Source organism: Anomalospiza imberbis, chromosome 3 (genome assembly GCF_031753505.1).
Source record: "Anomalospiza imberbis isolate Cuckoo-Finch-1a 21T00152 chromosome 3, ASM3175350v1, whole genome shotgun sequence".
Classification (NCBI taxonomy): Eukaryota; Metazoa; Chordata; class Aves; order Passeriformes; family Viduidae; genus Anomalospiza; species Anomalospiza imberbis.
Genome location: NC_089683.1, coordinates 5,763,160 through 5,790,866, shown reverse-complemented (window position 1 = coordinate 5,790,866; position 27,707 = coordinate 5,763,160). Strand labels below are relative to the sequence as shown.

The window sequence follows — 27,707 nt, the reverse complement described above, 5'->3', positions numbered from 1 at the left end:
ATTGTCCATGTTCAAGCTTTTATTTACTTATTTAACAAAATCACACTGCTCCTCAGCCAGTGGATATTGTACATTTCACCATTTACAAAGAGTAACCAAGTTAGTTCAGTGAAGACCATATGTGGAAAGATTATTCTGCAGAGCTCTTAGCAAAACTTAGAAAATTAGGTTTGGATGGAATTTATTCATATTCACTCTAAAACATAGTTACCTATAAATGGTCTGTTGAAAGTAGACCTCTATGGCATCTTGCATCAAAATTGGTAACATTTTGCATATTGACCACGGGGAAGGAAAAAGTACTTAAAAAACCTTTTACTCAAATGTATCTTCTAAGTTGTGCTTTTATATACACAAAATCATTTTTCATGACTTAACAGTAGTCATAAAAGTTTAAGTACAGATAATCTTTCTGCCTTTTCTGATTGAAATCAGACTTTAATTTACATATTTGCTCTCCCAGTGACATAATATACAGGATTCTACTTTGATTTTATGTACAATATTGCTTGTGAAGAGAAGTCACAGCAACTGGGGGAAGTTCATTCGTGAGGTGTGGAAGGAAGAAAATTCCGTTTCTGTCACCAAAATGAACAAGAAGGAAGATCTGGGAAATGACAGACCAGTCATCCTCACGTTGACCCCTGGGCAGATCATCCTAGAAATCATTTCTGAGCCTGTTAAGGATTCCAAAGCGATTTAGAGTTGTCAGATTTATGAAGGGGAAATCATCTGTGACCAACCTGACAGCTTTCTGTGATGAAATAACAGTGCAGTGCATGAGGGATGAGCAGGGAGTGCTGTTTGCCTTTACTTGAGCAAGGCTTTTGTCCCTCTCTCCTATAACGTCCTCTTGTGCAAGGTGATGAAATAGATAAAGGGATGGGCAGAGGGCTGTGTTCATAGGGCTGGTACTGGTGGTGTAAAGTCCCTCTGGAGGGCTGTTGCTTCTGATGATCCCAGGGGTTGATCCTGGGCTCAGCACTGTGTAATGTCTTCATTATTGACCTGGGTGCAGGGACACGAGTGCACCCACAGCAGTTTGATGAGGATACAAAACTAGGAGTGGCTGATGGACCCTGTCATGGTTCTGTCATTCTCACCAGACTGGAGAAATGTGCCAACAGGAACCTCATGAAGTGCCATAAAGGGGAATCCTAAGTAATGCCCCAAGAGAGGAATAACCCCCGGCACCTGAACAGGCTAGAGGCAACAGTGAAGGTGGACAGGTGGCTGCAGTGTGCTCCTGGACAGCACCTTGGGCTGCATGAGGCAGGTGAGGGATGTGATCCTTCCCCTCTGCACTGGACAGACCCATCTGGATCTCTGGGGCCACTGCTGGGCTTCCCAGTATGAGAGAGACACGGAAATACTGGAACAAATCCAGTGAGGGGCCGCTCAGATGCTTAAGGGACTGGAGCATCTCACATAAGAGAGGCTTGAGAGAGCTGGGTCAGTTCATCCTGGAGAAAAGGATCAGGGAAATCTTGTCCATGTCTATAAATACTTGTTGGGAGGGAATAAAGCAGACAAAGCCAGGTTTCCTTCAGTGGTTGCCAATGACTGGACAGGAGCCACTGAGCACAAATTGAAATATGGGAGATTCCAGTTAAAAATAAAGAAAGGAGTTTCTTACTGTGAGGGTGGCCAAGCATGTGAGAACCTTGTGCAGAGAGATTGTGGAGTAGCCATCATGGGAGAAGGTCAGAACTCGAGTGGATGCAGCCCTGAGGAAATTATTTGAGTGGGGTAATTGAACTGGGTGTCTCCACACATCCAGCCTCAGCTGGCCTGTGATTCATGGAGTAGAAGTGATTAAGTGGTATCTTCTTTTTCCCCCTTTTTTCCCCTCTTCGGCCTGCAAGACTGTGATTTTGCAGTCATGAAGATGAGTTTATTAAGGAAAAAATTGGATAGACATTTCTTACTGCCTACTTTATAGTGCATGTAAGGGAACATTAACAAAAGTTGCCCTTTCTAAAGGGAAAATGTAGGATATTATTTTCTTCTGCAAGTTATTTAAGCATTCAAAATCAGTCTAAGAATGTGATTCAGAAGGTTCATGCTTAAAACACTTTGTTGAGTCAAAACAAAATGACCTCCCATGGAGCTGGGAGACTTCAGCATCTCTGAAATTTATCCCTGAGGATTTTGTGTTATTCTTGATTTATGGTGGCGTCATTGAGGGCAGGGTTTGTCTTTTTGTGAGAAGAATTGGACTTTTCATTTGGCAGGATGTTAGGCATTGTTAATCCTGCTGCCTGGCAGACCTCACCATTTAAAAACTCAGGGTGTCAACAAACTACTTCCATTTTCAGGTAAACTAAGTTGCTCTAACAGAGGTCTTGCCTTGTTTAGGTCTTAACTCAGGGGAACAATGATTTGTTTGGATGGTGCTTTCCACACTGGTTATCAAGAGCTATCTGTGGGGAACCATTAAGAAAGCATTATAAAGTTTTCAATAAGCTCAAAATAATTATTCATCATGAAGTCTTTTATTGGTTTCAGAATTTTAATTATTATAAGCATCAGTGAAGTTTGTTTAAGACTCCAAACATAGAGTTGCAAGTGATGTATCATATTAGAATGGGGTTATATCTCTTTTTAAATTATTTTAATTCACATAATCAAGATTTCCTTTGTGTACTTGTTTAGCATCACAAGACCACTCCCCAGTTCTTGGCTAAACTTAGTTTTTTGTGTCTCCCACAGTGAAGATTCTCTTCCTTCTGTGATGGTTACAGAGAGTTTTAATTCTTGTTTTCAGATGTTTTCTTTCTAATTTGTTCTAAATGTTCCTGTTCTAAATTTTATCCCTTTATGTGTCACTATGTACTTTTGAATAATTAAATGGTATTATGTAATGTTTCTCTTCTTGTTGTTTATACTTTTCCAATATTTGCAGACATCATCACAGCTTAATTTTAGAGTGAAAAAGCCCAATTTTGTATCTGACATTTCAGGTTCTTCCTGTACTTGCCATACACATTTGAGGAAAAGTGTTTTCCTTTAGCTGAGTTTCTTGTAGTTAAAATTCAATAATTTAATAATAAAATTATTTGAATTAATATTATAGCATTTAAATAAGGCAGTAGGATGTCTCCACTTATTGCATAAATAGGTGGTAATTAGTTCTTGTAACTTCCTGTAGCATCTCTAGTCTTTGCAGAAGCAGGAAAGTGGGGAGTTACTGCTGTTCACATCATCAGGGTAGTGAGATGTTTGACTCTACATTTACTTGCACTAAATCCTGGTAAAGAACCATGCTCAGCATGTTGTGTGAAACCTCTGCATACTTGATTTCATTAATCCAAGCAGATAAATATATTAGCTGTGTACTCTGATGGAATTATTACCTTTTCTTTCTAAAAGGGCTTTGGTAGAAGTTACCTGATGAGCAGACAAACATATAAATGGCAATATAAATTCTAGTGCTTTTTCAGGTAGTGCTGTAGACACTGCTGGTTAGTTAGCATAACTAACTCAGTGCTTCAGATTGTTCTCTTTTTTCTTCAGTTTAGGCAATACAGCAAGCAAGATTATTTACTTTTTAGATTAATGTCTCAGTAAGTTTACAGACAGTATTAGGAGGGAGTGAAGTCTACAAAACAGCAACCTCACCTCTCTGTCTCTGATGTAAAGTATCTTAAAATGGAAATTATTTTGAGACTTCATTATTTATCTCTTTTCCCCCTACTGAAATCATCCTTTTACTCAGGGAAGTTTCTTCCTCTTGGATTTTGTTCTTTCCTCTTCCACTCTCCGTACAGTGTGTCCTCCTCTGCGTGTCCAATCAATTTTCTGGTTTGGCACCAGTTATCTCTTTCCTTTCAGTCTACTTCTGCCTAATTTGTTCGGCAGCAGCCACAGCAATAAAATGCAGGGACAGGAATTATCTTTAGCTTTTGAGACTTTGAAAAAGGTACTATCCTCATGCTATTTTCTCTGGATTGTCTGTTGCAATGACATGCTCATTCTCTTGCTCATCAGAAGAGTCTCCTAATTTTCTGTCATCTAAGGGACCTGATCTCCACATTTTTATCTTTGTCTTCGCAGTTGGCATCCTCTGGTATGAAAGTGAATTACTTCAAGATACTGTATTACCAATTTTCCAAAGCTTCTTTTTACTGTTTTACGGTCAATTGCAGTGCTTATCCTTCAGGTGTTCAAATTGCTGGAAGTTTTCTGGACAGTTTTTGCACCCAGTACTGTAAAACTGATTTTCTTTGTCATGAACTGGCTGTCAGGTTTCCAATATTGCATATATTTCAGAGAAGACTTCCTTATAATATGGAAACGTCTGTGAGAATTAATATGCTGCATATTCCAAGTGCATTCCCACCGAACAGCTGACAGAAGAGAAATTTGCTGTGTGTTCTTACAATGCTGAGGAGATGTGAGCCCACATATCACCCAGTCCAAATATATCTGGTAGCTGATTTGTCCTATGTGATTTTATGGGATCCTTGCCTGGTTTTAGGTTTGGTAACAGTGAACCAACTGGTTCTGTACTTGATGAGCACTCACACCTTGGTCATTGCTAAATCCAGTAGTCTCAAGCTCACTCATTGTGCTGGAGAGCTCAGTCCTCACCTGCAGAGACACACAAAGCCAGTCGGTCTCACAAACAAACCCCACAGCCTCCCCAGCAGCTGCTGTGGACCTACTGGTCTCTCCAGCAGCCAACTCATAAACCCTCTGGTCTTTCCAATATGCAGCCCAGATTTATGTCCAGATTGTTATGTGGATCCCAAACCTCTCATTCAGGTCATGGGCTGCACTCTCACATGCACAGTGTGCACCCTCAGGTCACTGTGGCATGGTAGGCACATGGATCCCTGTGATCCACAGTCCCAGTCTGGTTGTCAGCAGGAGCAAGTAAATACATCTGTGTTGAGGACAAAAGTATTTCCTTGCCCTATGGCAATTTGGATTCTGGAATCGTGGATTTACTCAGCTTGGAAAAGACCCTCCAGCATCACTGAGTCCAAAAATTAACCCAGCTCTGCCAACTCAGTTGCTAACCATGTCCCTCAGAACCACTTCTACAAATCTTTTAAATCTCTCCAGGACTGGTGACTCCACCACTGCCCTGAGCAGTCTGTTCCAGCACTTGACCAACCAATTGGAAAATTATTCTAATAGCCTATCTAAACCTTCCCTGACACAAGTTGAGGCATTTCCTCACATCCTGTCCCTTGTTACCTAGGAAAACAGACTGACCCTCACCTGGCTGCACCCTCCTGTCAGGGAGTTGTAGAGGGTGAGAAGGTCCCCCCTGAGCCTCTTTTTCTCCAGGCTGAGCCCCCTCAGCTCCTTCAGGTGCTTCTCATCAGACCTGTGCTCCAGACCCTTCCCCAGCTCCATTATCCTTCTCTGGACACATTCCAGCCCCTCGAGGTCTTTCTTGTTGTGAGGGGCCCAGAACTGGACACAGCACTGGAGGTATGACCTCACCTCCAGTGACAGGGACAATCACTGCTCTGGTCCTGCTGGCCACACTACTGCTGACAGAAGCCAGGTGTCATTGGCCTTCTTGCCCACCTGGGCAAACGCTCATCCTTTATGTAGAAACAGAAAAGAAGAGTTGTTAGGGATTTTTAGAAGAGGAAAAAAAAAAAAAAAAAAAAAAGCAGCACATATTTCCCACTGGACTCCCTGGCTGCTTTTATACTTTCCCTAGGCTGGATTCATCACATTTATTTGAGGTGGTAAATTCTGAATGTGTTGGGGCAGCCTTGTTATGGTGTGAACTCAGTGAGGGAAACTGTTTATTCTAGCTCAGTGCACTCCCAGCCACCCTGGTTATAGTTCCTTTCTGGCCAGGACAGCTTTTCAAGGCTGTGGAGGACGCGAGGTTGCAGCAGCTCTCTGTCTCCACAGTCTACTCTCCTGGTGGTCTGGCCACCTGGAGAGCTCTGCATCAGGGTGTTTGAACCAGGCCAGTGCCTTGCCTGCCCCAATACCTTTCTCAGGCACTTAAACCCCTGAAAATATATCAAAAAATCTATATCTATTTCTGTAGCTGCCCATTTTGAAGCTCTTATAAATGTCAGTCTCTGCACCATGAGCAGCAGTCGGACCTTAGCATGTGCCAAGTATGAGCGTGTGTTTACACATAGTACCATGATACTTCATGTAGGCACTTAGTGGCTTGGACATTTACCCTTTTGAAGAGCCTGGAAACATCATTACAGGAACTTAAATAAATTAGAAATAGAAGCTAAAAGTAAACAATAAAAGCACTGCCGCAGTCTTTTCTTTCTCCATGCTACTATTTTAATCCTCCTGTGAAAATCTGGGTAAGTTGATCCCCCCCTTGTAAAAATGTTTCCTTAAAACAGACAAACCTTTGAAATAGGATCTTCTAAGAAGCCTTTGTTATTGTAGGACATGTCTAATGGGTTGATGCTTCTATTACCAGGACTGTCTTCCATAATACTTTACTGCTTTGATGCCCTGCTAACATTGTATTTTGATATATTTCCTCTTCAGTATTTACCTGTGGAGAAACAGCTCTTTTTTTATTTTCAACAGAATTTTTATGTGTTTTATAGGAAGACTTATTAATATATCTAGTGAATGGAAGGTTCTTTAAAAGACTCTCATGAGCCATAAAAGCAAAGCACATGTGAAATGAAATTCATAACTTATATTAAAGCATCAAGTTCAGCTTCACTTCCCAGAAGCAAGGGCACCAAATTTGGGGGTCTTTTTTTTAAAGTGTTTTCTTTTAGTTCTTAAACTACTTTGTATTCTGCCACTTGGGAAAATCTGAGCCATCTGACTCGTAGTTTAGTGTTTGTTCTGCTGTGGAGAGGTACAATGCAAAAGTGAAGGAAAAAAATGAAAGAGTAAAAGTAATAAGCTACTTGTGCATTTCTTATTATTACCTCTGGTAGCAGAAAGACATAAAAAAAGGCTGTGTTTGGTATCTTAAAGAATGTTATCCTAAAAGCATGTTAGAATCAAGAACCATATCAAATGCTATACAAATACAATTAACGAATACAGAAGCTTTACTTTTATTTTAGTGTCTGAAAATCCTGGATCCATTGCAAAGGAAAAGGAAGCGCTGTGGGTGGGTGTGGTGGTTTTTACTTTTTGCTGAAACCACCATGCCAGTATCTAGTTTTCTGTGTGTGGGAAAGAAGCTGGCAGAAGTTACGTGGGAAAACAGTGGAGGCAAACTGAGATAGAAATAGCTTTGGAAGGTAGAAAGCATGGAAGTGATGGAGGAAGTAAGTAGGTGCATCTGGAACTTGATTTTCTGTTAAATCAAGAAGTGCAGTTGACATTAACCTTTCTTCATGTCTCTGTCTATCACAGAATCACAGCATGGTTTGGACTGGAAAGGACGTTAAAGATTACCTTGTTCCAAGCCCCTGCCATGGGCAGGGACACCTTCCTCTATCCCAGGTTGCTCCAAGCCCAGTCCTACCTCGCCTTGGACATTTCCATGGATGGGGCATCCACAGCTTCTCTGGGCAACCTGTGCCAGGGCCTCACCACCCTCACAGGGAAGAATTTCCTCTTGGTACCTGTTCTAAATCTATCCTCTTTCAGTTTGAAGCCATTGCCCCTTATCCTGAATGGTCCATCAAAATGGACCAAAAATATTTTATGTCTGTTTCTTTTTGGATTGATGTGCTGCATCATGATTGCAGGTCCTCTGCCCCTCCTGCCATTTGAGGAACTGTGAATTACTTGTGAGAGAGATTTCTGAATGCAGATGAGGAGGACAGCTCAATGTAGAGGCAGCATCCTGTCTCAGAAATAGATTTTGCTTCTTGCACTTCGTTGTCTTTGGAAAAGAAACCCCAAACCCTTTAATTTGTACATTTGGGGTGCTGAGTAAAACTGTGAACATGAGAAATGTATGTCTAAGCTGATCATGTTGGACACCAGGTGTTTACTGCTGTCTTGCATAGTTGATTTACTTTGTATTTGAAGCCTTAAAAAGAAAGAATAATTTCCTTTAAAAATAGAAGACCAGTTAAGAATGAACAGTATATTATCTTTATGATAACTCTTCTGTTGGGTTTTATATACCCTGTGTGATTAAAAACAACTATTAATTGTCATTTTCATTTGCTTACAAGCCTTACTGTTAAAAAAAAAAGAAAAAGAGAAAAACTTTAACTTTATCCTGTATGAACACTTTTTTTGAATCTGTGATGGCTTAAATACTGTTTAATCTTCCAATGTTCTATGATAATAAATATTTCTATTTCTATGTATTTCCTGTATCATGTCCATGTATTTGCAGTTTATAAGATATAAGGTATTATATGAACACTATAATTGCTTCATGACCTCCTGCCATTTCATGTTGCAGTGTAGACTTCAGGAGCCTCACATACATTATTATGTATAAAAATGTTTACCCTTTATTTGTTTCTTCCACCTGTTAGCACCAGCATTTAGATTTGGGATAAAAAAGCTGTTGGTATTTTACCTTTTCAAATAGTTATTTGGTAATTTTGTAAACAAAGGGGGCTGCAAATGCAGAGTTAGTAGTGCACGTGGTGCAGTTTTGCCTGCTCTTTTCTCATGGAATTATAGAATGTGTTGGGTTGGAAAGGACATTAAAGATTATCCAGAAGAGTGTGTGAAGAGAGGTTGTCAGTGAAGACTGAGGCAAAAAAAGTGGAGTACCTCAGTCTTCTCTTCATCCATTGTTACAAGTTTACCAGTGCTGTTTATGGGTGAGGGGTGTACACAAATATTCCTAAAAACTGGATTTTCCTCTGTTTCCTCAGTCTTTCAGTTTGTCTCCACACATGCTTTAGTGTATGTTCTTGCAGCTCTTTTGTTCCACTAATAACATGATTTTGGTTTATAATCCTTGCACCAGACTGAGCGATCCATTTCTGTACATACAGGTGTATTAACCTTATTTTTATTGTTCATATTTTCTTCTTTTTATCTTTCAGGAGACCAGTACTTCTTTTCTTTCTAACTAATTTCCATAACCTTGAAATAAACCTCTTTGTTTCAGGTTTTCCCTGGGAGATGCTCGCAGGCCACTCCATGAAACTGCAATTCTGGTGGAAGACATTGTCCACACTCAGCTGATAAACTTGGTAAGAACATAACTGGCAAAATAGCCTAAAAGCCCTTCAGTCCATATGATATTTTTGCGATCTAATGACTAATAACAGATTGTCCAGGGTTTAGGAACAAATAAAACACAGAAATTGAGGGTGATGCTCTGGTCTCAGTGATCTGTGGAACCAGATATGCAACCCCACCTGACCCTGGGAAGAAAGCTAGCTGATGGGTTTCTTGTTAAAGAAACTTTAAGTTGTTAGAAGAACTGACTATTCTTCTAAAGGCTGCCTTGCTGTCTTTTTTTTTTTTTTTTATGTTCTGTTATTTGTGTTAATGCATTATTTGCTTAGGATTTATGTCTTAATATTCCTTCCATGAGATGTTTTGATTTCTGTCAAAAAAACCCTCCAAAATATGGAATATTTTAATATATTGAAAGCCAATGAAAGTGTTATATAAATGAGGTTGTTTTGAATCACTTCTGTCAGAAACAACTCTGTATTTAGACCTCTGTATATTTTATTAAAGTTCAACAACTCCTCTTAAGAAATAAATCATGGCATTTAACACCATGGCATGAATTTGCCATCTGACAAATCACTATACCTTTGTATAGAAAGGTATAATCTGACATGCCACCTGTGGCTTCATAAAAAGTGTGTTTTTCCTAGTATAGCCATTAAAAGACACGAAGATGTGGCACTGAGGGACAGGCTTTAGTGGTCTTGGCAGTGCTGGGTTAATGGTTGCACTTGATAATCTCAGAGGTCTTTTCCAACCTTAATTATTCTGTGATTTGAATGAAATTGCCAGCACGTGTGGGAATGGACATTATATGGAACTAACATATATATATTGTACTAATACATATTATAAATAATATTTACATCTGGTGAGTCCTTGGATCAGCTAGAGCTTTGAGCTGCAAGTTTCTACACCTCTTCTTTCTAATGAGCCCTTTCAGCCATGACAAGGCTTTTTAAGTTTCAAGGTAGGTTCTGGTACTACATTAACTAGAGCTAAAAACTTCTGTAAAAGGATGAAATTCAGAATGGGATACAGCACATATTATAAATATTTATGTGTGTATAAAATATATATTTTATATTTCTATATATTCATGCATATAAGACATATATGTTTTTAATAGAAATACACTAAAATCAGATTTCCCCTTGCCTACTGTATGCTTGCAACAGGTGTTTTCCTTCAGCTTTGCACCTAATCCAGCAGCCGCTCGGTAGTTTCCTGCATCTCAGCAAATGCCTTGGCATCCCTTCCAGCTCCAGGCAGTTTCTTTCTGCTCATACTTCTACAGCCCAACAGTGTATCCCTGTCTCCACAGTCTCCTGGCATCTTTGTGGATTCTTTCCTTATTACACTCCTCTTGGGCTGTCCTGAACATGCCCCGTGGCTCCTTGGAGGGGACAACGTCTCTCCCCTCTCTGTAGGTTTCCCGCTGGTTAAACACTCTGTCCTGGGCATATATTTGTAGTTCTTATTCCAGCTTTAGCTCTGACAAAGTAACATTTTCTCTTTGTTAATGACCCCTGTAATTTATGCAAACCGGTGGCTGCGGCTTCGCTCTTCCCTCAGCAGTAAGGTGCTGGAGTCTGGGCTGTTCTGTCCCACCGGGGCTTCGCTGAGCTGAGCTTTACCAAGCCCTGCAGCTGAGAAAGTGCAACCTGTGGCCATGTGGTCTTTGCACTTTAATCAAAGCCGGGAACTTACTCGGGGGCTGGATGTGACCCAGGGTTAACCCTGCGTGGGGTGCAGGAGCTTGTAGGATTTCCTGACAGAAGGAAGAATGGGAATGGAGCGGCAGATAAACAGCTTTTCTAACCTTTCCCCTCCCAGCCCAAGACAGCACTTTATTTCTGAGGAAGTGAAAGTATCTTTAATAGCTCATTGCTTTGACCTCTGACATTCACATGCCGGAACTCTTAAATCAGAAGTGTTTTACATGCCCCGGGCTTCTGATAGGGAATTTTGCACATTTGTCACCCTCAATTGCACATCCTTATTGAGCTTCTATGCAGTTACATGAAATTTTCACTTTACATATAGGTGTTTTTTGCTGCTATTTACCCAGTACTAGAAAAATGCTATTTTTATAAATGAAGCTGACTGCAGAAATAAATTTATTGCTTACCACCTGGATTTTGTCATATTGCTCATGTTAATGGACTACGCAGTTCTCACTATGTAATTTAATGATTTCTTGTTTAATTCATGTCCATTTTTCCATCCATAACAGAGGTATAAAGCTAAACTGTAGAAATTACTTTTATACCTGCCATAAAGCTGGCATGTTGCACACATCTTTCATAGTAAACATTTGCCAGAAGAGCTTGTTCTTGTTGATTAAGTCCAGGTTTGAGCCTCTACATTAAAAAATAAGTTTCCAGCATGATTACCTTTGATTGGTTGACTTTTGATATCACACAGCTTTATAGTTCCAGCTTCCTATTTTCAGAGTTGATCTGAACTCTATTAAATCAAGGTCTGGTCTGGGCAGATTTATACAGTCACTGCTTCAAACCACTGTGCACTTCATGAAGTCCGGCTGCTGTAGCAGATGAGTGCACTGACAAGGAAAATTCCTGGAAAGCAGATTTTTAAGAGTCTTCATCACATTTTATGATCCATTTTTGGGTATATTTTGAATAATATGCACACTGCTTTGCATAAAGGGAAATTCTACTAAAAATGTATAGCAATGTATAGGAGGAAATGAGCATCTCCAGAAAAGATTCATTTGGTTCATTTCATCCTAAAATTACTTTCTGAGTTGAATGGGTTTGTATCTCTCAGAGAATTTATATTCTCAGCCGACTAAGAAATGAATCTTTTGACAGCTGGCTTGGGTTTGAATATCTAAGAGATAAGCATGAAAGATGATAGGGAATAAATGGAATGAATGGAATAAATGGAATAAATTCCATCATACTTGTGTCATGAGTTTGAATTTTTTATGCTTATATTATAATTATTATACCTTTTGTTTTTTTTTATATCAAGCAACAGAAAATCATAAAGCCCCTACATTAGAAAGTTCTGTACATTTTTTGGTCAAGCATAGTGTATTTGCTAAGCACAGTGAATTTAAGTTTTAATTTGAAATCAAGTTCACTGTTGACTGATAGTATTTGGTAACAGATCTAAATGTTCTTTTATAGGTAAATGTTTAAGGAACTTATAGATGCCTTAATGTTACCCTAAAACTGTACTTCTTCATGTGGGCTAAGACTAGAGGTTCCAAACAAAGCTGCATTTTCTTTATGGTTAGGCACAAGTAATACAAGAAGAGTTGTGCCTACAAAAACAGTTCAACGGGGAATGCAAAAAGATGTTAATCAGAAGTGGACAAACCTTTCCATTCCTGACCCTTTGAAGTGGAATAAGACCTATTTCATTCTTCCATGATGTCTGATACAGTCTCCATGTGCACTAAGAAGGTTTTGAAGCATCATCTTCTATAATAGCCTATTCATATCTGTTCAGACCCTTAGAAAGGGAACTTGAAGATCCTCCTTTAGGACAAATGTATATTATTCAGCACTTTGTGTAAAAAAAAAAAAAAAAAAAAAAAAGCTGTAACTAAGAGGAATGGAATAGGAATTTTTGCTCATCATTAGACTACCATTGAGAGATTTGCACATACACAGATATAAAACAATTTGGAAATTATTTTATATAATATTTGTGAAAGAGAAAAAGTCCCTCTTCACCTTCACCAGCTCTCTCCAAACTTTTTATCATTCTGGGCTGGTTCATAAGAAAATGTAGTATTATTGGACTAATATTAAAAGCTAAATATTATTAGTATCTTCTCTTGATAGGGCCATAGCTTCTTGTTCATGCTTCAGATGTCACGTTCAAAGGCAAATGGACAGTAAGTTCATGATGCACTAATGAAATCAGAAGAGCTAGTAAGGAATCACTTTCCTTATGCTGGCAATATATCAGCTTGGTGTTTGTTATCAGAATGAAATACCAGCAGTTTCTCTTGACACACTAGGTATGGCAGGAGTAGTGCAGGCACCAGTTTTCCCAGAGTTTGGTTATTCAGTGTAGCACTAGATTTGAAGTTCAGTCCTTTAGATTTTGTTTCAGAGATATCGAAGAGCTTTTGGGAAGAGATTAGATTTGTTTTTACAAAATGGAAGGTATTTTAGCAGTAGGACAGAGTTGAACAAAGGAATAGGCAAATTACACATATGCACAACAAAAAATACAGGAATACAGGTAAGTAACCTTGTCTGTCCACAAAAGAGTGGCTGCTCAGAGGGAGGGCCACAGCACATCACAACAGCCTTGGATTGCAGCCTTTAAATGTTTTATCTGCTGTAATTCTTTGTAATGTGTGATAAGTCTTTATAAAGATGGTCATGAATGGTAGAATTCACGTTAATAGAATTGTGGTTTGCTCTCTGTCAGCCAATGTGTGTCTGCTGGAAGATGGACTCTGTTCTCTCCAATTGATGTCAAATGATTGAAGTCAGACCCAGTCAGTTGCCTTTTTTTAAAATTGAGTAGTGTCAACTTAAAGGTACTTCAGTTGCCCAAAACCATACTGTACATGATATCTGTTGGAATTTCTTTCATCATTCACTTTTATCTTCCTATGTTTTTTAATTGTATACAACTTGTGCTGATACCTAAAGCTATTAATATTCCACTCTTGTTTCCTGTGTAGGAGCATGATTTGGGTCCTGAGTTACTTATATGCATAAATGAACACTTTAAGTGTACACATGGATAATTTTTTGTTGTTGTTTTTACTATTCAAAATAAAATATCTCTTACACACAACATTTATTTCAGAGTTAGTCCTTTGATCTCAACCAAAACACAAAGCACAGGTCAGCAGGTGAATAGTCTATACTGGCATACACAGATGATATTAAAATGCAGCAGTAATTCATAGGTAGAAAACTTAGAGTGAGATGCAGAAATTCAGCAGTGTGCCTGAGTCTTGAGTAGATCTGTGGTAAATCTATTCTGTGGAATAAATTGCTTTTTATAGTGAGTTTAGTAAAGATTGGGTAGTCATTTGCCTCTTTTACCTAGGAAAAGGAATGGTGAAAATACAGTGACAGGTATAAGTTTACTGATAAAAAATGCAGTTACTTATCATAAGTAACATGAATTTTATGTTTTTAGAGGACTGTATATTTTCTGGATCAAGGTGTACCCAGCTTTATTCCTGCAGCTGTTATTCTTTTACTGCAATTTAAAACAAAAAAGGAGAAGGGAAAACTCACCTTCACTTGCCCTTCCAGAGAAAAAGATTATGACAATGGGAGAGGCGAGTAGGAAAATGAGGACTTAAACAGAAGCAAGGATAAAGCTTTCTTGGTCCTTTATAGGTGTTTTGCTTGTAGAGGTTCTTGGGTTTTTAAAATTAGATCACAGTTGTTATTTGTTCATGACTGGATCAGTCACTTTAACGTGTGTAACCTCACACAGCTCCGGGTGTGCTAACTATGTTTTGGAACTGTTCGACTTGTAACCTTTATATACATAATTGTAACATTTCTGATGTTCCTTTTAAGAAGCAAAGAATTGAAAGCAGCTCCTTCATGGTCAGGAATTGCCCACTGATATCCCAAAGTTACGTGCAACTGTCACTTATGCCACCCCAGCAACAGGAAAAGTCCTTGTTTTATGAGTCTGTTTTAAAACAGTTATAAAGTTTCCTGTGCAGGACATTAATTAAAGGGGTTATCAAAATAAGACAAACTAATATAATTTGTGATTGTACAAAATAAAGGAAGTCGAGGGTACCATAGGGACCTAATGAATCACAGGATGGAAACAATCTTCTGGCTAACTAAACATTCAGACTTTGTACTAAGTCACAGGGTGGATGTACAGCCCAGCAAGCCGGAACATGCTGTGTGTTTACATGGATGGGATAAAGGCAGTTCACAAAAACCATCTGGGAGAAATCCTGACCCTATTCATTCTATTCCTGCTGTAGAGTCGAATAAACAACGTGCATGCATTTGCAGCAAACACATGGCACACCTGCCCTGGAAGAAATCAGACTGGAAGATAAGTCTGTAGTATAACAATTTCCCTGGGTACCAGCACTGTGAGTTTGTCTGCATTTCCTCATGTGGGATGGAAAAAGAGAGATGGGGCCTTATATCTAGCAACTGGTTAATTGTTCCCTGTGCAATTGCAGCATTTAAATGTGGTCAGTATTTAGATTTTTATGATAGATTTATATGGTAATTTATATGGAAAGATCTGAGTTTTCTACTCTAAACTTGTCTTCCCCTTGTTCACCATATTCAGATCTATTTTCAAGCACAGAATTTACTTCAGGAGATGATTCAGGAGTCCCAGTTAGGGATTCTGGGCTCTGTCTCAGCTTTCTCTTGAGACTGAGAATTTAGTGACTTGGTCAGATTTTTTTTTTCCATGGATCTCTGTGCAGGGTCACCATGTGCTCTAACACAGGGCTGCTGCTTTTTGCCTGGTCATGTAGAGATGCTGCTCAGCATCCAGTGGTGATGAACTTCACTGACCTTACAAGTGGAAAGACACTAAGATACTGTTATTAAAACCCTAAATTATCAAATAGAAGCAAATGAGTAATTATACCTACGAAGTTGTACCAGCATGTTCAATAGTGGAAAAAAAAGATCTGAAGCCTTGACTAAATTAAATGGAAAATAAAAAGTCATCAGTGCTTGAAGGTTGGGTTATAACACATAAAATGTAAAGCCTGAAGATAGTGCAGGCAGCAATAATCCCAGTATTTCCTGGTTTTCTGTATCAGACTGGGCCTTTAATAACAATATAATGGATTTATGTGTACTGTAAATATATAAGAATTTATGTCTCTATATTTACATGGTTGTTTTTTCCACCCTTCACACATCACATTCCTGTTTAGGCTGTTGGGCTAGAGGAATTAAGTTAAAATTTCACTTGTGGGGGTTTTGGAATCTGTGGCATTCTTAAATATATATGTACTCAATTCCCATGGCTTCTGTGGCTCTTATGAAACAGTTGATAAGCTGAACCCAGCCATGTTTCCAAAACACAGATACATCCTTTATTTAATTTTTATGTAAAATTTTAGGAGAATAGAAGATATTAACAGCTGTTGAGGCCTTGGATATGCTGAGATGAGCAGGGACAGTCAGTGTACAGATGCAGTGTTCAGGGTATTTGCCTGCTTCTATTGATGTCACTTACTAACAAATCAAGAAGTTAAGAAATTTAAGAGTAATCATTAGATTGTTATTGCTCAATGTGGTGAACTCTGGCAAATCAGTATTCTGATTATGATTTTGAAGAGCATAATTACATTCCAAGCTCCAGAAGCCAAATGTAAAGTTGATGTTCAAGGTTTCATTCTTTCTTTAACTTCTTTGTATGGTATAAATAGAATATTATATGAAAATATGTGTAAAGTCTGTTCTGCACACAAAGACCCATCTTGCCTAGTATTCTGATAGAAAACAGTACATTAAATGAAAAGAATCAGAAATTTATTAATGGTAAAACATAAAAGCAAACAAATATGACAAACATTTTTTTCTAAAGCTGAGGTAATGACATCAGATCATCTTTTATGTCACGAGAGATAAATGGGCACTTCAAGCATGTGATTCTTCATGTCCTAACATAGTTATTTAAAATTCTGGCCATGCACTTAAAATCTGGACTTCTTAAGTGAAGTGAGAGACATCTCACCTCTGTGGCTTCAGGCACTAGCTGTATTTCTGTTATAGTTATGTAGTTTTTCATTGATTCTGAGGGGAAAAAAAATAAAAAAGCAAGCAACCTGTAAACTTTAAGTTGAGAAAGACACAAACTGATTTATGGGTATATGTGGCAGAAAAAGAGTAGTGTAAAACTCTGCATGGTCTTGAAGTGTAACTCATAAACCTTAATGGTCATCTCAAAGTGGTTAACAGAGCAAATTCATTTGTAATTTCTAGATCACCTTATCTGATTTCAAGCAAACCTGATAGTTTCAGAATAACATTTTTTAGGAAGATTGGCTTGTTAACAGTGTTACGGAGTTACAAGGAAATGTGGTCACAGCTGCTTCTGGTTTCTTAGCTAATCCACCTGATTGGAAACAACAGGTTTTTGATATTTTTCCATTTCTTACACTGACACCTAGTGTTCAGAGGTCCTGAGCTTCTAATACTGCACTTGGTTATTAATAGGCAGTTGTTGATAACAAAGTTCTCCACCTTTTTCAACATCTTCCAGTTCTGTTCTTCTGCAAAAGGAAACAGTAGCTGAAGGCAAAGGTGTTACCATCATTCAAAACAATTTTATTTTGGAAATACAAATAGTGAACAAGTACTGCAAAACTTGGCAGAAGCTATTTTACTTCTTGAAGTGCTGCAAAATCTGTTTTCTTAAAATTTAAGTGCTTTAGTTTTGGCAAATGCAGCCCTTTTGTGTCTGTAAGTGTCACTGGCCAAGAAAAACAGTGATAAAAGCAGAAACCCTTAGATCAGTATTTATTTAATTGTGGGAGATGTCGATGCTTTTTATTTCTGTGTTCTTTTATCTTCAAGCCACGAGTTCTACCTGATAGGAGTGTTGATGGCTGCACAGTCCTTGAGTAGACAGAAAATAACTTATACACAAAAACTTGCACAAACAGTCTTTTATCTCAGACTTGCAAATAAACGGAGCAAGACAAGTATGGGCTGTAACCCATTCCTGACAAAGATGACAACTGAGAGTAAAATTAACTCTCTGCTTTACCTGTGATTTTGCTGTATGTTAGCAGAAGAACTTTCCATTGCTTAAGATATTAGGAATTTTGTATGACTGTATCCAAAAGTATCAATGATTTTTTTTACTCATGTGTTCCACAGAAAAATGAAAGCTATACAGGCACAGAAAAATGTGTATTAAATTTCACTTTAATTTGAGGATTCTTCCCTTTTTGGTTTTAAGACTTTTCTGGCAAATGCACCAAAAAGTCACCTCTTCAGTGCCTCACCATTCTCACAGTAAAGAATTTATTTCCAGTACCTAATCTAAACCCACCTCTGTCCATTTAAAGCCATTCCCTTTTGTCCTATCACTATGTGCCCAGACTGCCCATTTTGTTATATCTTGGGTAAAGGCATTTTACCTCTGTGTGGGCACATGGCATAGGAGGTACTTCAGTAAATTTTTGGTTGTCGGTAGTTGTTATTCCTGTGAATCAGATATTCCTGTGAATCCTCTGCTTATTGGAGAAAAAAAATCAGTGACAATAGAGAGAAATGTTACTTGTAGGGTACTATTTATTTGACTTCTTTCAGGCATTTAAATGTTAGGGTGGTGAGGCCGTGGCACAACTTTCCCAGAGAAGCTGTGGCTACCCCATCCCTGGAAGTGTCCAAGGCCAGGTAGGACAGGGCTTGGAGCAACCTGGGGTAGTGGAAGGTGTCCCTGCCCATGGCAGGGGATTGGAACTGAGTGATCTTTAAGGCTCCTTCCAGGCCAGACCAATTATTGTTTCTGTGATTTATTTTCTGGGTGAGGTGAATTTGGACCCAGAAGGGTGATTTTTGTCTAGTGACTATAAATTATGCCTTGGGTGACCAGCTCGGATGTAGATTTCCATGTTTAGTCAGAACTCCTAATTGAGAGAGAATTCCCCCATGGCAGAAGTCTTAAAGCAATGCAAGAGGAAAGCAGGTAAACAGGAATTTCTTTGATGGTAGAAGGAGGTGTCAAAAATGTTAAAAGCTACAGAAACGTCAGTGAAAATAATGGCATACTGCAGGCCTAGGTTTCTGTCTGGGAAGAGGCACACAGTGTCCCAAAAATGAACAGTTTTAAGGGATAGGATTTTTGAAAAGTCATCTTGGAGCTGATCCAAAACAGAGTTATAAGTCTGTTAGAAGTCTGAAAACTCTGGGGTCTATGTTTTTTAGTAGATGAAGAGAAAGAAATCAGAAAAGATTTGGAGAGACAGGCTGGCTTGAGATACATTTTCTTTAAAAGAGAGGATAGACTGAGGACACCTGTACACAGTGAGGGAAAGTACCAGAGAGCAAAGAAAAATTGAAAACTCAGTGGGCAGGATATGATGCAGCTACTGAGCTGGGTCAGAGTTGGGAAAAAGGCCAAAGATTTATGACAAGAGAAGGTGTTCAGGAACAAAAACTAAGAGCTGCTTTGTGGGAATGCTTATTTTCTCTCTTGTAGAAGAAGAGTTATGGAGCTTGAAGTGGAACCCAGGTTGTGAATGAGGAATGCAAAGCCTGAGATTTAGCAAAGAGTTTTTTTAAGTAGTGGGATAAAGAAAGATGAAAACAACCTTGTAGTGGAAAGAGTTTGGAAGAGCTTCCCATGAGACTTTCTCAAAATGTTCAGTAGCAAGAGAATGGGAATAATTGAAATAAGAGGCAGAGGGGTTTGAAAGAGAAACTGTGGCTGGTGCGTTGGAGCCTGCAGAAGATCTGGTCTGGAGAATGAGTTTGGGAAGTAACTTTACAGGACATTAAGTGCTGATGACAGAGAAGTCATCAAGAAGTAGTAAATGGAGTGAGAGTCAGCAGATGCTTTACTTCCAAATTGAATTTCGGATGAGGCCAGAGAAACTTAAGTGGATAATGATGGAACAGGTGGAATGGGGCTGTTGGTGTCTGTGTGTGAAGGAGAGCATAAGATGAGGAAGAAAGGGAAGGGACAGATTCTACATTTTAGGAAGGAATTCCTGGTAACACGGAAAGTCTTGTGACAAATGCTTCTTCTGTGGACAGTATCATACACATGGAGATGTGGATGCTGGCATCTCTGCACCATCACATACAAGCAAACATATATCTTATATATAGATCAATAATGGGTACTTGTATAGTGACACACAACTTGATGCCAGTATATCAACCTCACTGTACTCAGCAGATACTGTTACTAACAACCCTTCTCACAATACTCAGCAACTACTTTTTTGTCATCTCTAATTCTTGAGTGTGTTTTTACATTGTTTACCATTTTTGTCTTTGATGATTGTATGCCAACATCAGCATTCCGAATTTGGGAAAAAATTTATCACTTTACTGATGAGAAATGAAAGTACAAAGAAGACAAAGTGGATTTTCCCTAAATCATGAAACAAATTAATGACACAGCTGAAAAAAACTGACTGGTTGTAGCAAGAGGGAAGCTGTGCAAAGCTATTTTATATTGACGGTCCGTGTCTCAGCCAATTGGATTTTTATTTGACAGTCCAAAGGTGTAATAACTTTTATTGTAAGAGGAAGAAAAATACATCAAGACTAATATGTAATGGAGGACCTACTAGGGATATGCATAAATGCATATCCTTTTCCTTGTATATACAAGCTTAATTGTGTCTCTTTTAATTTTGCTGTTTGATTCAACAGGGTTGTCAGGTAATTGTCCTATTGAAAGTACAGAGGAGGATAAAATTTCAAATACCTTTGTTAATCTCTTTTGGCTGTTAAAAGAAAAGATTTATTGGTATCAAATTTTATTGCATTCTTAGAATTTAGGGATTGATTGGCTGCTAGTTTAGCTTACTTGTCTCTTCCAGTTAGAAACCCAAACACAACAGAAGAAAGACATTGCATTGAAGCTGACGTGCAACAAGTGAGTGAAAGTTCACTTGGCTTTTCCTCTCAGCACCAGGTGCAAAAGTTGGCTAAAAGTGCTGTGGCAGGCAGTTATTTGAAAGCAGTTTCTGGTTTAGTGTTTTATCAAGCCCAGGAGTGAAATATTCTGCAACTACTGCAGTTTCACAAAGCAGCTTTTTAAGGTAGAACTCTGAATTGTTTCACTAATTAAAATGGCCCAGTACAAATATTAATCACACAGTAACCCTTAATGGGAGGGGCTTGGGGATTTATGAAGGGCTATGGATGATATTTTAAAAGCATGGATTGTTTCTTTGTTTAATATACAATACATTTGCAGTCGCTAACTATACCAGAGGTTCTTGACATCTTAAGGAATATTTGTGATTTTCTACATCCACTCTTAAAAATGCTGGAAGAGGTGTATTCAATTCTGGTGTAACAATTTAACAGTGTCCCAGTTAAATTGTTGTGACTTGATTAAATAGGATAGTTTTTTTCTTGAATAGCTTCCCCATTGCCACCTTATATATGCTTTAAAATACCAGTTCCCTAAACTGCAGCTTTCTCAGAGTGGAAGGTGGAGGCTCAACGATGACATAAGCTCCAGAAGTGTAAAATTCAAGTGGTTTGCATGTGGGATTGCCAAATAACACGGGTTCGTTTATTTTCATTTTATTACACCGATACTCCTCCCCAGATGTCTTGGATTTCTGTGGAACCCTCCTTGCTTTAGATTCTTGCTCCTTGTAACTAACCATTTTTATTAGTCATCCTACTAATACACAGGGTTTTTACTCAGCACCTGTTTTCTTCAAAGCCCTTTGCAATAATAACTGGTTAATCCTCACATTGGTTCTGGATTTCGCTGTCATTCCTGTTCACAGGTGAAAAGTGAGCTCGATGACATCCCAAAAATTGTGTAATGGCTCTGACACCTCTGTTAGGACTTTGCCTGTTTTGTGTCCCCACTACCCAGGTTGATTCTTGGCCTCTCCACACACTGAGTTTATGTCATGCCAATTATAAATTAAGCATTTCCTTTTGGTTAATGACACATTTTTTTACCCTGATTTCTCTGCAATTTCCATCCTGAACTATGTGGAGGAACTATGCTGGAAGGAGCCTCAAGAGGTCATCTGAGCCATATCTCTGATCTCAAACTAATTTTGGCCTTTGTTCAGGAAAGCTCTTAAATATATACATATAGATGGGTGTGTACCCATGTATACAATTATTTATTAAATTAACCCCCTTTTTTGGAAGAAATATGGGAAACTGCCAGATCAAAGTTTGATGTAAACTACCAGAAGTTGCTTTAAAATACTTGCACAAAATATCATGATTGATAGTGCTGTATTAGGTAAAACAAAGAGATTTACACTGGAAAAGGCAATTATTGTTAAATCTGGTGTTGTGCCTTCTGAAAATATTGCTTGAGTTTTTTTTTTATTTTCCTTTTTTCCTTTCTTCTAATTTTTTTCCCTACTTTTTATGGACCTGTATCAAGAAATCCATTCCCTACCCAAGTAAGGTGGTGATTTTGCTGCTATAATAAACCCTCAACTAGTTTGACTATTCTTGGCCTGTCCATCTGAGAGCTACAACTTTATGGAAACAGAATGAAATAAAGTGTTCTCTAATATGTCACAAATCATAGTTAAAACTGGAAATCCAGTCTGACACTGTGGTCTTGATTTGTATAGTTTGCCTACCCCTTTTTGTTTCTGCAAGGCAGTGTATGTATTTGAAGGCTGGAGCTCCAGCCAGGATTTTCAGTCTTAACTGTGAATTTCCTTCCTTTAACAGGTTTAAAGCAAGCCTTTCAGATTGCTCCAGTATAGCTTTTAGGACTTGAATTTCCTTTGTGTTCATTTTGGGCCTTTTCCAGTGTTTATCCATACATTTGAAACTCCTTCAAATCTGTGAGTATGGGAGCAGTTACAATAGGAGGTGATGGCATTTCTATTATATTCCTGTTAGACTTGATTCAAATGCTGCCTGATTTTCAGCCCAAGTACTGCAAGCCTAAAATTCAGACGCTTGCTCAAATTTTACAGGGTTTGTGTCCAGCTCAGAGGTCTCTGTAATTACTATGTTTGGCTGGAAAATAAAAATTCCATTCCTTGAAAAATTTAGAGGTTTCAACATTTCCTTTATTTTTTCATCAGAACAAAACTAAAAGCTTATTTTTTGAAAGTGTAAAAATCTGCTGAGATGAAGAGGAATCTTGTCTAGCTGGTAGTCCTGTGTATAGGACAACAGCCCTGGAGAGGAGAGACCAATATTCAAGTTTCTACTTGCTGGAAGAATGTAAAGTTGAACCTGAGTGCCCCACATACTGAATGCATGCCATAAGACTGTTGAATACATCTTTTGATGTTATTATTTTTCTATATGATCACTAAAGTTTCGCTCAGTACTTATTTGCAAAATTGTTTATTTCAAGGAATATGATTTTCACAATAGAACAAAAATACCTGTTTTCAAGGTTCTGTCCAGCACTCATGATTAAAGTATTAATATATTTTACATGTGCAATTAATCCAAAATAATCCTTAAAAGTGATTACTTGTGGTTAAAAAACTCAGCTTAATTTTTATAAATCTATTGCTTCAGCTATAGCTGCAGGGTCTCATAAAAGCTTGACTGTTTTTATTTATTCATTTTTAATGGTAATTAATTCATATTAGTGGTGAACTTCATTATTTACAAAAAGTGATTTTAAATGTTTTGCAGGTTTAGCTCTGTTACATTATTATAATAGAGCACAAATGTAGCCAAGTGAACAAATTCAATGTTAGATATATCCATCTATAATCTGATTTAGTGATTGATTTTTTTTCCAGAGAACCCTTCTAACTAAAACCATCCTGTGATTCTGTGAATTTAATTCTGAGGGGAAAAATAAGCATTCTTTGTTAAAAAAAAGAAATAAACACCCAAACATTAAAGTCAGTGGACTTGTTGCATTAATGCTATACATTTGCATCTTCTATCACAATTCTCTGCTATATTGTTTCATAGAATCCTAGAACATCCTGAGTTGGAGGGTCATGAAGGTCCAACTCCTGGTGGGTTGGTGACATCCATTAAAAAATTATATCAATCTTCCCTGTTAGAATAAAGTCACTATTGTAAACTTTATTCTCTCTTCTACGTTCTTATGAAGAGAACGTACTTGCTTTAATTTCTGAAACAAATACTGTCTTCTTCCAAATTCCAATTGCAATTGCTAAACTTCCCATCTATTTTGATATCTGCAAAAATGCCCATACCAGTTGAATTTTTGAGACTGTTACTGTCCACATTGCATGTTTTGTTTGTGTGTTTGTTATTTGCCTTCTCTTAGCCTGGTGTGACAATGTCCTTTTTTGGTGACTGTATGGTGGCAAACACTGCAGTTCCATGACTCACCAGTGTCAGTAGAATATTGCTGTATGCTATAAAGAACAAAAAAATTGAATAGATATATAGCAAAAATGAATAATTAATTGAAAAAGGGACTGACTGTATAATTTAATGTCTCTGAGGATAATAGAATTTCAAGTTAAGGACTTCAAATGACTCTGTGCCCTCGTTGGGATGTTTTGGCATAACTATGGTCTAGTAAAACTAAGCTGTCAAAGCTGCTTCAGACTGTCTTGCAGGACTGTGTGTGTTTGAATCAGCAGTTCAGGATCATGGAAGTGAAAGGATTACACCTCGCCATTATCCATTCTGTGTGTAAAACATGTGTTCTTGCAGTTGTGAAATGTGCAAACACCTGTTTTAGGTGGGATTGGGATATTCTTTGTTCATAGATCTAATTAGTTATTTTGCTTTTCCCTGCAACTAGAGGTCCTTCAGCCCTTTTTACCCCATAGACACAAGTGATGGGTAAGAGTTACATCTGATTGGATTTCCATCTCAAGTCATTCTCCATGACATAATTTTGGGGGTGTTTTTCGGGGGTGGTGAGGTTTTTTATGAGCCATTAGGCCCTCCAGCAGTTAATTTAACAAGACTTAATGTTATACAGAAGTTATAGCTCTGGTGGATTTCTGGAGGATGGTTAAGGCAGAGTTTGCATTTCATATTCTGAGGGAAATGTAGTGCCGTTCTGCCGCCGTATGCCGTGCGTTTCATTAGTGCTGGAGACAGCAGGAGGCTATTTTGTGGAAATGTTTCTGTCACTGTCAGTAGAAACATGCCTGTCTGCTTGAAATATAGCCTGTGTCTTGCCAGTTCCCTGCTTCTAAGCAATTGCAGTAGGAGGATGTTAATCTTAACCTGTCACAAGCCATTTAAAATCCAAATTTTTATTAAACTGCCAAATGCTTCAGCAATACAAGTATGAGAGACAGGGCTGCGTTCATACGCAAGAGTTGCTGCCCTTCTCAGGGGCAGGAAACACTTTAATTACTGTTTATTAGTGCTTAGTAGTTAGATGTGCTGGAACTCCCAGCCAGGCTCTGCCAAGGGATGTGATCCCTCTAAGGTAGGCAGGAGTCAGCTCAGAAGCACTGGAGTGTGGATCTTGTTTCTGTTTTGCTGACTGTAGACCAGGAATTTCATGCACTCAAGGAAAGGATCACTAGCATATTTGTTGTAGATATCCATGTCTTTCTGCAGCCACCCTGAACACAGCTGCTCATACAGTGATGCCAGGATCATTTCTGGGAAGATCTAATTGCATGGTGGAAAATATAGTATCTTATTATGTCCTTGGTTCTTCTTTGAAAATATATTTGTGTCAGAGGATTTTCCTGTGCTCCCATGCTCTTTTTTATTTTATTTTTTTTTTTATTTTTTTTTTTTTTTAATGTGCAAGCCTGGCCTCATGTTTACACTTGTGTTTGGTGGATGGGCAGTTGAATACAAAAAAATTTGGAATTAGATACTTTATGTCCTGGTTGACAAGAGAGGGTCTGCATTTATGTGCCTCAATTCCCCCCATGTTCTACTTGAGAGCCCTGAAATGTTTATGGGTGTGGGCCAAGTCCTTACACTGGACAAGTGATGGTCCCTGCCTGAGTTGTCTCTCTGAAGGGCTAAAGGGTGATTTTGTTTCCTTCCTTTGCTCAGGTCACCAGAGAAAAGGGGTACAGGGTGCACTCCTGCAAGCATCCCTGGAGTTCTTTGGGAATTTCAGGGCTTTTCCCTTTCTAAGTCAGCAGTACCTGGATGAGGCATTGAGGTGATGATGTTCAACAGATGCATCAAGTGGTCTAATACAAAATTTATCACTTCACTGTGATGCCTCAGCTGGAGACCTCCTCTTTCAGTCACTGCTGTTAACTCATGAGAGAAGATTGAATTTAAGGAACTGGGATATTTTGCTCTTCCCTGCCAACCAGCATCCAGGCAAGGGAAGCACATTACTTGTTGCCAGAAAAGACATGCTTGCAGCATTCATTGCAGGCGTGTTTTCCTGATGAAATTGGTGTATCCAGAGAAAATTCAGTATAGGATAGGACTGCCGGAATATTCTAGAGACCCAACAGCTGGGAAGTTGTACAATTTAACCAAAGGAAGAAGTTAAGAATTAAGATGCTATCACTACTGTATTTAGTATTTGCTAGAGCCCAGCAATCAACATAAAGCTGTCCGAACCCAAGACATTTTTATGCTGTATGTTTTGGGAGTTTTCCACAAGAAGTAGTGCAGGCAAGCTGGAAAAGATGTGTCGTGGCACTGAATCCGAAATGACATTAGAAATGCTCTGCCAAGATGCTTTTTCTTCACAGCATATCCCTTATGTTATTCCTTATTCCTTGCTTTAGTGAGCACGATGATCAGGGAAAACATCCCATCTGGATAGCATTACCTGTAGGATGTGCAGCTTGTATGTATCTTCTGGAGGTTAGCTCTAATGTTAAACAAAGGAAGCTGATTAGAAACATCTGTAAAACATTTCCATAGTTCAGATTTTATACAGTGGGTATTGAATTACCTTGCACATGACTGCATGTCTGAACTAAAAATAATAAGGTAAATCTTTTCCTTTTATTAAAATTAGTATAATATTAATTTTATAGTTAAACTACATTTAACTGTTTCCCTCCTTGGCACTAGAATTTAATGCTGCTGACATCACTATGTATTTTACATGCCACTGAGAAATAATTGTTCATTTATTGATGCAGTATGCTACAATAAGCACATTTTAGGTGCAGTCAAAATATAAACATTAGATTGAAATACATTTTCTTATGTAAAAGTGTGGCATTTATTGAATGCTAAAGGAGAGACTTGCCAGCTAAATGTGTAATGTTTCTGACCATTAAATATATTATGTGAAATAGTTATATAGAATATATAAAATGATTGTAGTACTGCCCACTTAGGTATTATGTTGATTTATGAATTTAGTTAGAGTCCCTAGTAAATACCAAAATTGCTGATTCTAGGTCAGTATTTATTAGGTTGGTAAATTTTATGGAGAGGAAGGATTTGTGCATCCCAGAACTGACAGAGAAAGGTGTTATTTATGCAGTTAGAGTGAGAATGCAATTGCAATTTCAGAGCTGAGCTGAAAAAGGTTATCTAGTTTCTTCATATTCTAAATTACTTTCTAAAAAAGCTTATAAAGCCATGCATATAACAATAGTAAATATTTTTTTAAGATGTAAGAGTCTAATGCTGAAGATTTACTGTTCAATATCATAAGCAGAAAATTCTTACCTTTCCACAGTTCCCTGCAACAGCCTGACTCCAAGGCACGTATCAAAACAGAGAAAGGCAAACATTATTCTCTGGGAAAATATTTTGAAATTCAGCAAGTGTTTTGAAAACTATTATCATTATTGTTTATTGTAAGTGTTCTAAGATTGTGAAAATGAAGTGTTGCTCATAAATACCATGCAGGCTGAATGGCCAAGGGCAGTTCTCATCTCTAACACGCAGACTCCTACCCAAAGCAGTTTCATCCAGTATGAGTACTTGCTTTTATAATGTTTTTACCCAAGTTCATAAAAACTGCTAGTGGAACAAACACTTTGGTATGTATATGCAGTTATTTTTATTCAAGGAGACTGGATCCCCACAAAAACATCTTTTAGAGCAGCATAACATGAACAATTTCCA

At 38.2% G+C, this 27,707-nt stretch overlaps 1 protein-coding gene and 1 long non-coding RNA gene across 10 annotated transcripts in view; one reads left to right on the top strand and one right to left on the bottom strand.

Moving 5' to 3' along the window:
• The window catches only part of SUPT3H (SPT3 homolog, SAGA and STAGA complex component), a 253,953-nt gene that overhangs the window by 116,125 nt on the left and 110,121 nt on the right, over window positions 1-27,707 (top strand). For 8 of the 9 annotated variants that reach the window (XM_068183257.1, XM_068183251.1, XM_068183255.1 and 5 more), the window contains one exon: window positions 9,002-9,086. The exons of the other annotated variant lie outside the window; for it this stretch is intronic. In XM_068183257.1, coding sequence (XP_068039358.1) covers window positions 9,002-9,086 — 85 coding nt within the window. The remainder of the gene's footprint in view (window positions 1-9,001; window positions 9,087-27,707) is intronic. 9 annotated transcript variants of the gene reach the window in all.
• LOC137470190 (uncharacterized) lies at window positions 28-27,525 on the bottom strand. Its single transcript, XR_010996933.1, has 3 exons — window positions 27,306-27,525; window positions 6,347-6,502; window positions 28-4,588 (listed from the first exon to the last, which is right to left on the bottom strand). It is a non-coding gene; the product is annotated as an uncharacterized lncRNA (long non-coding RNA).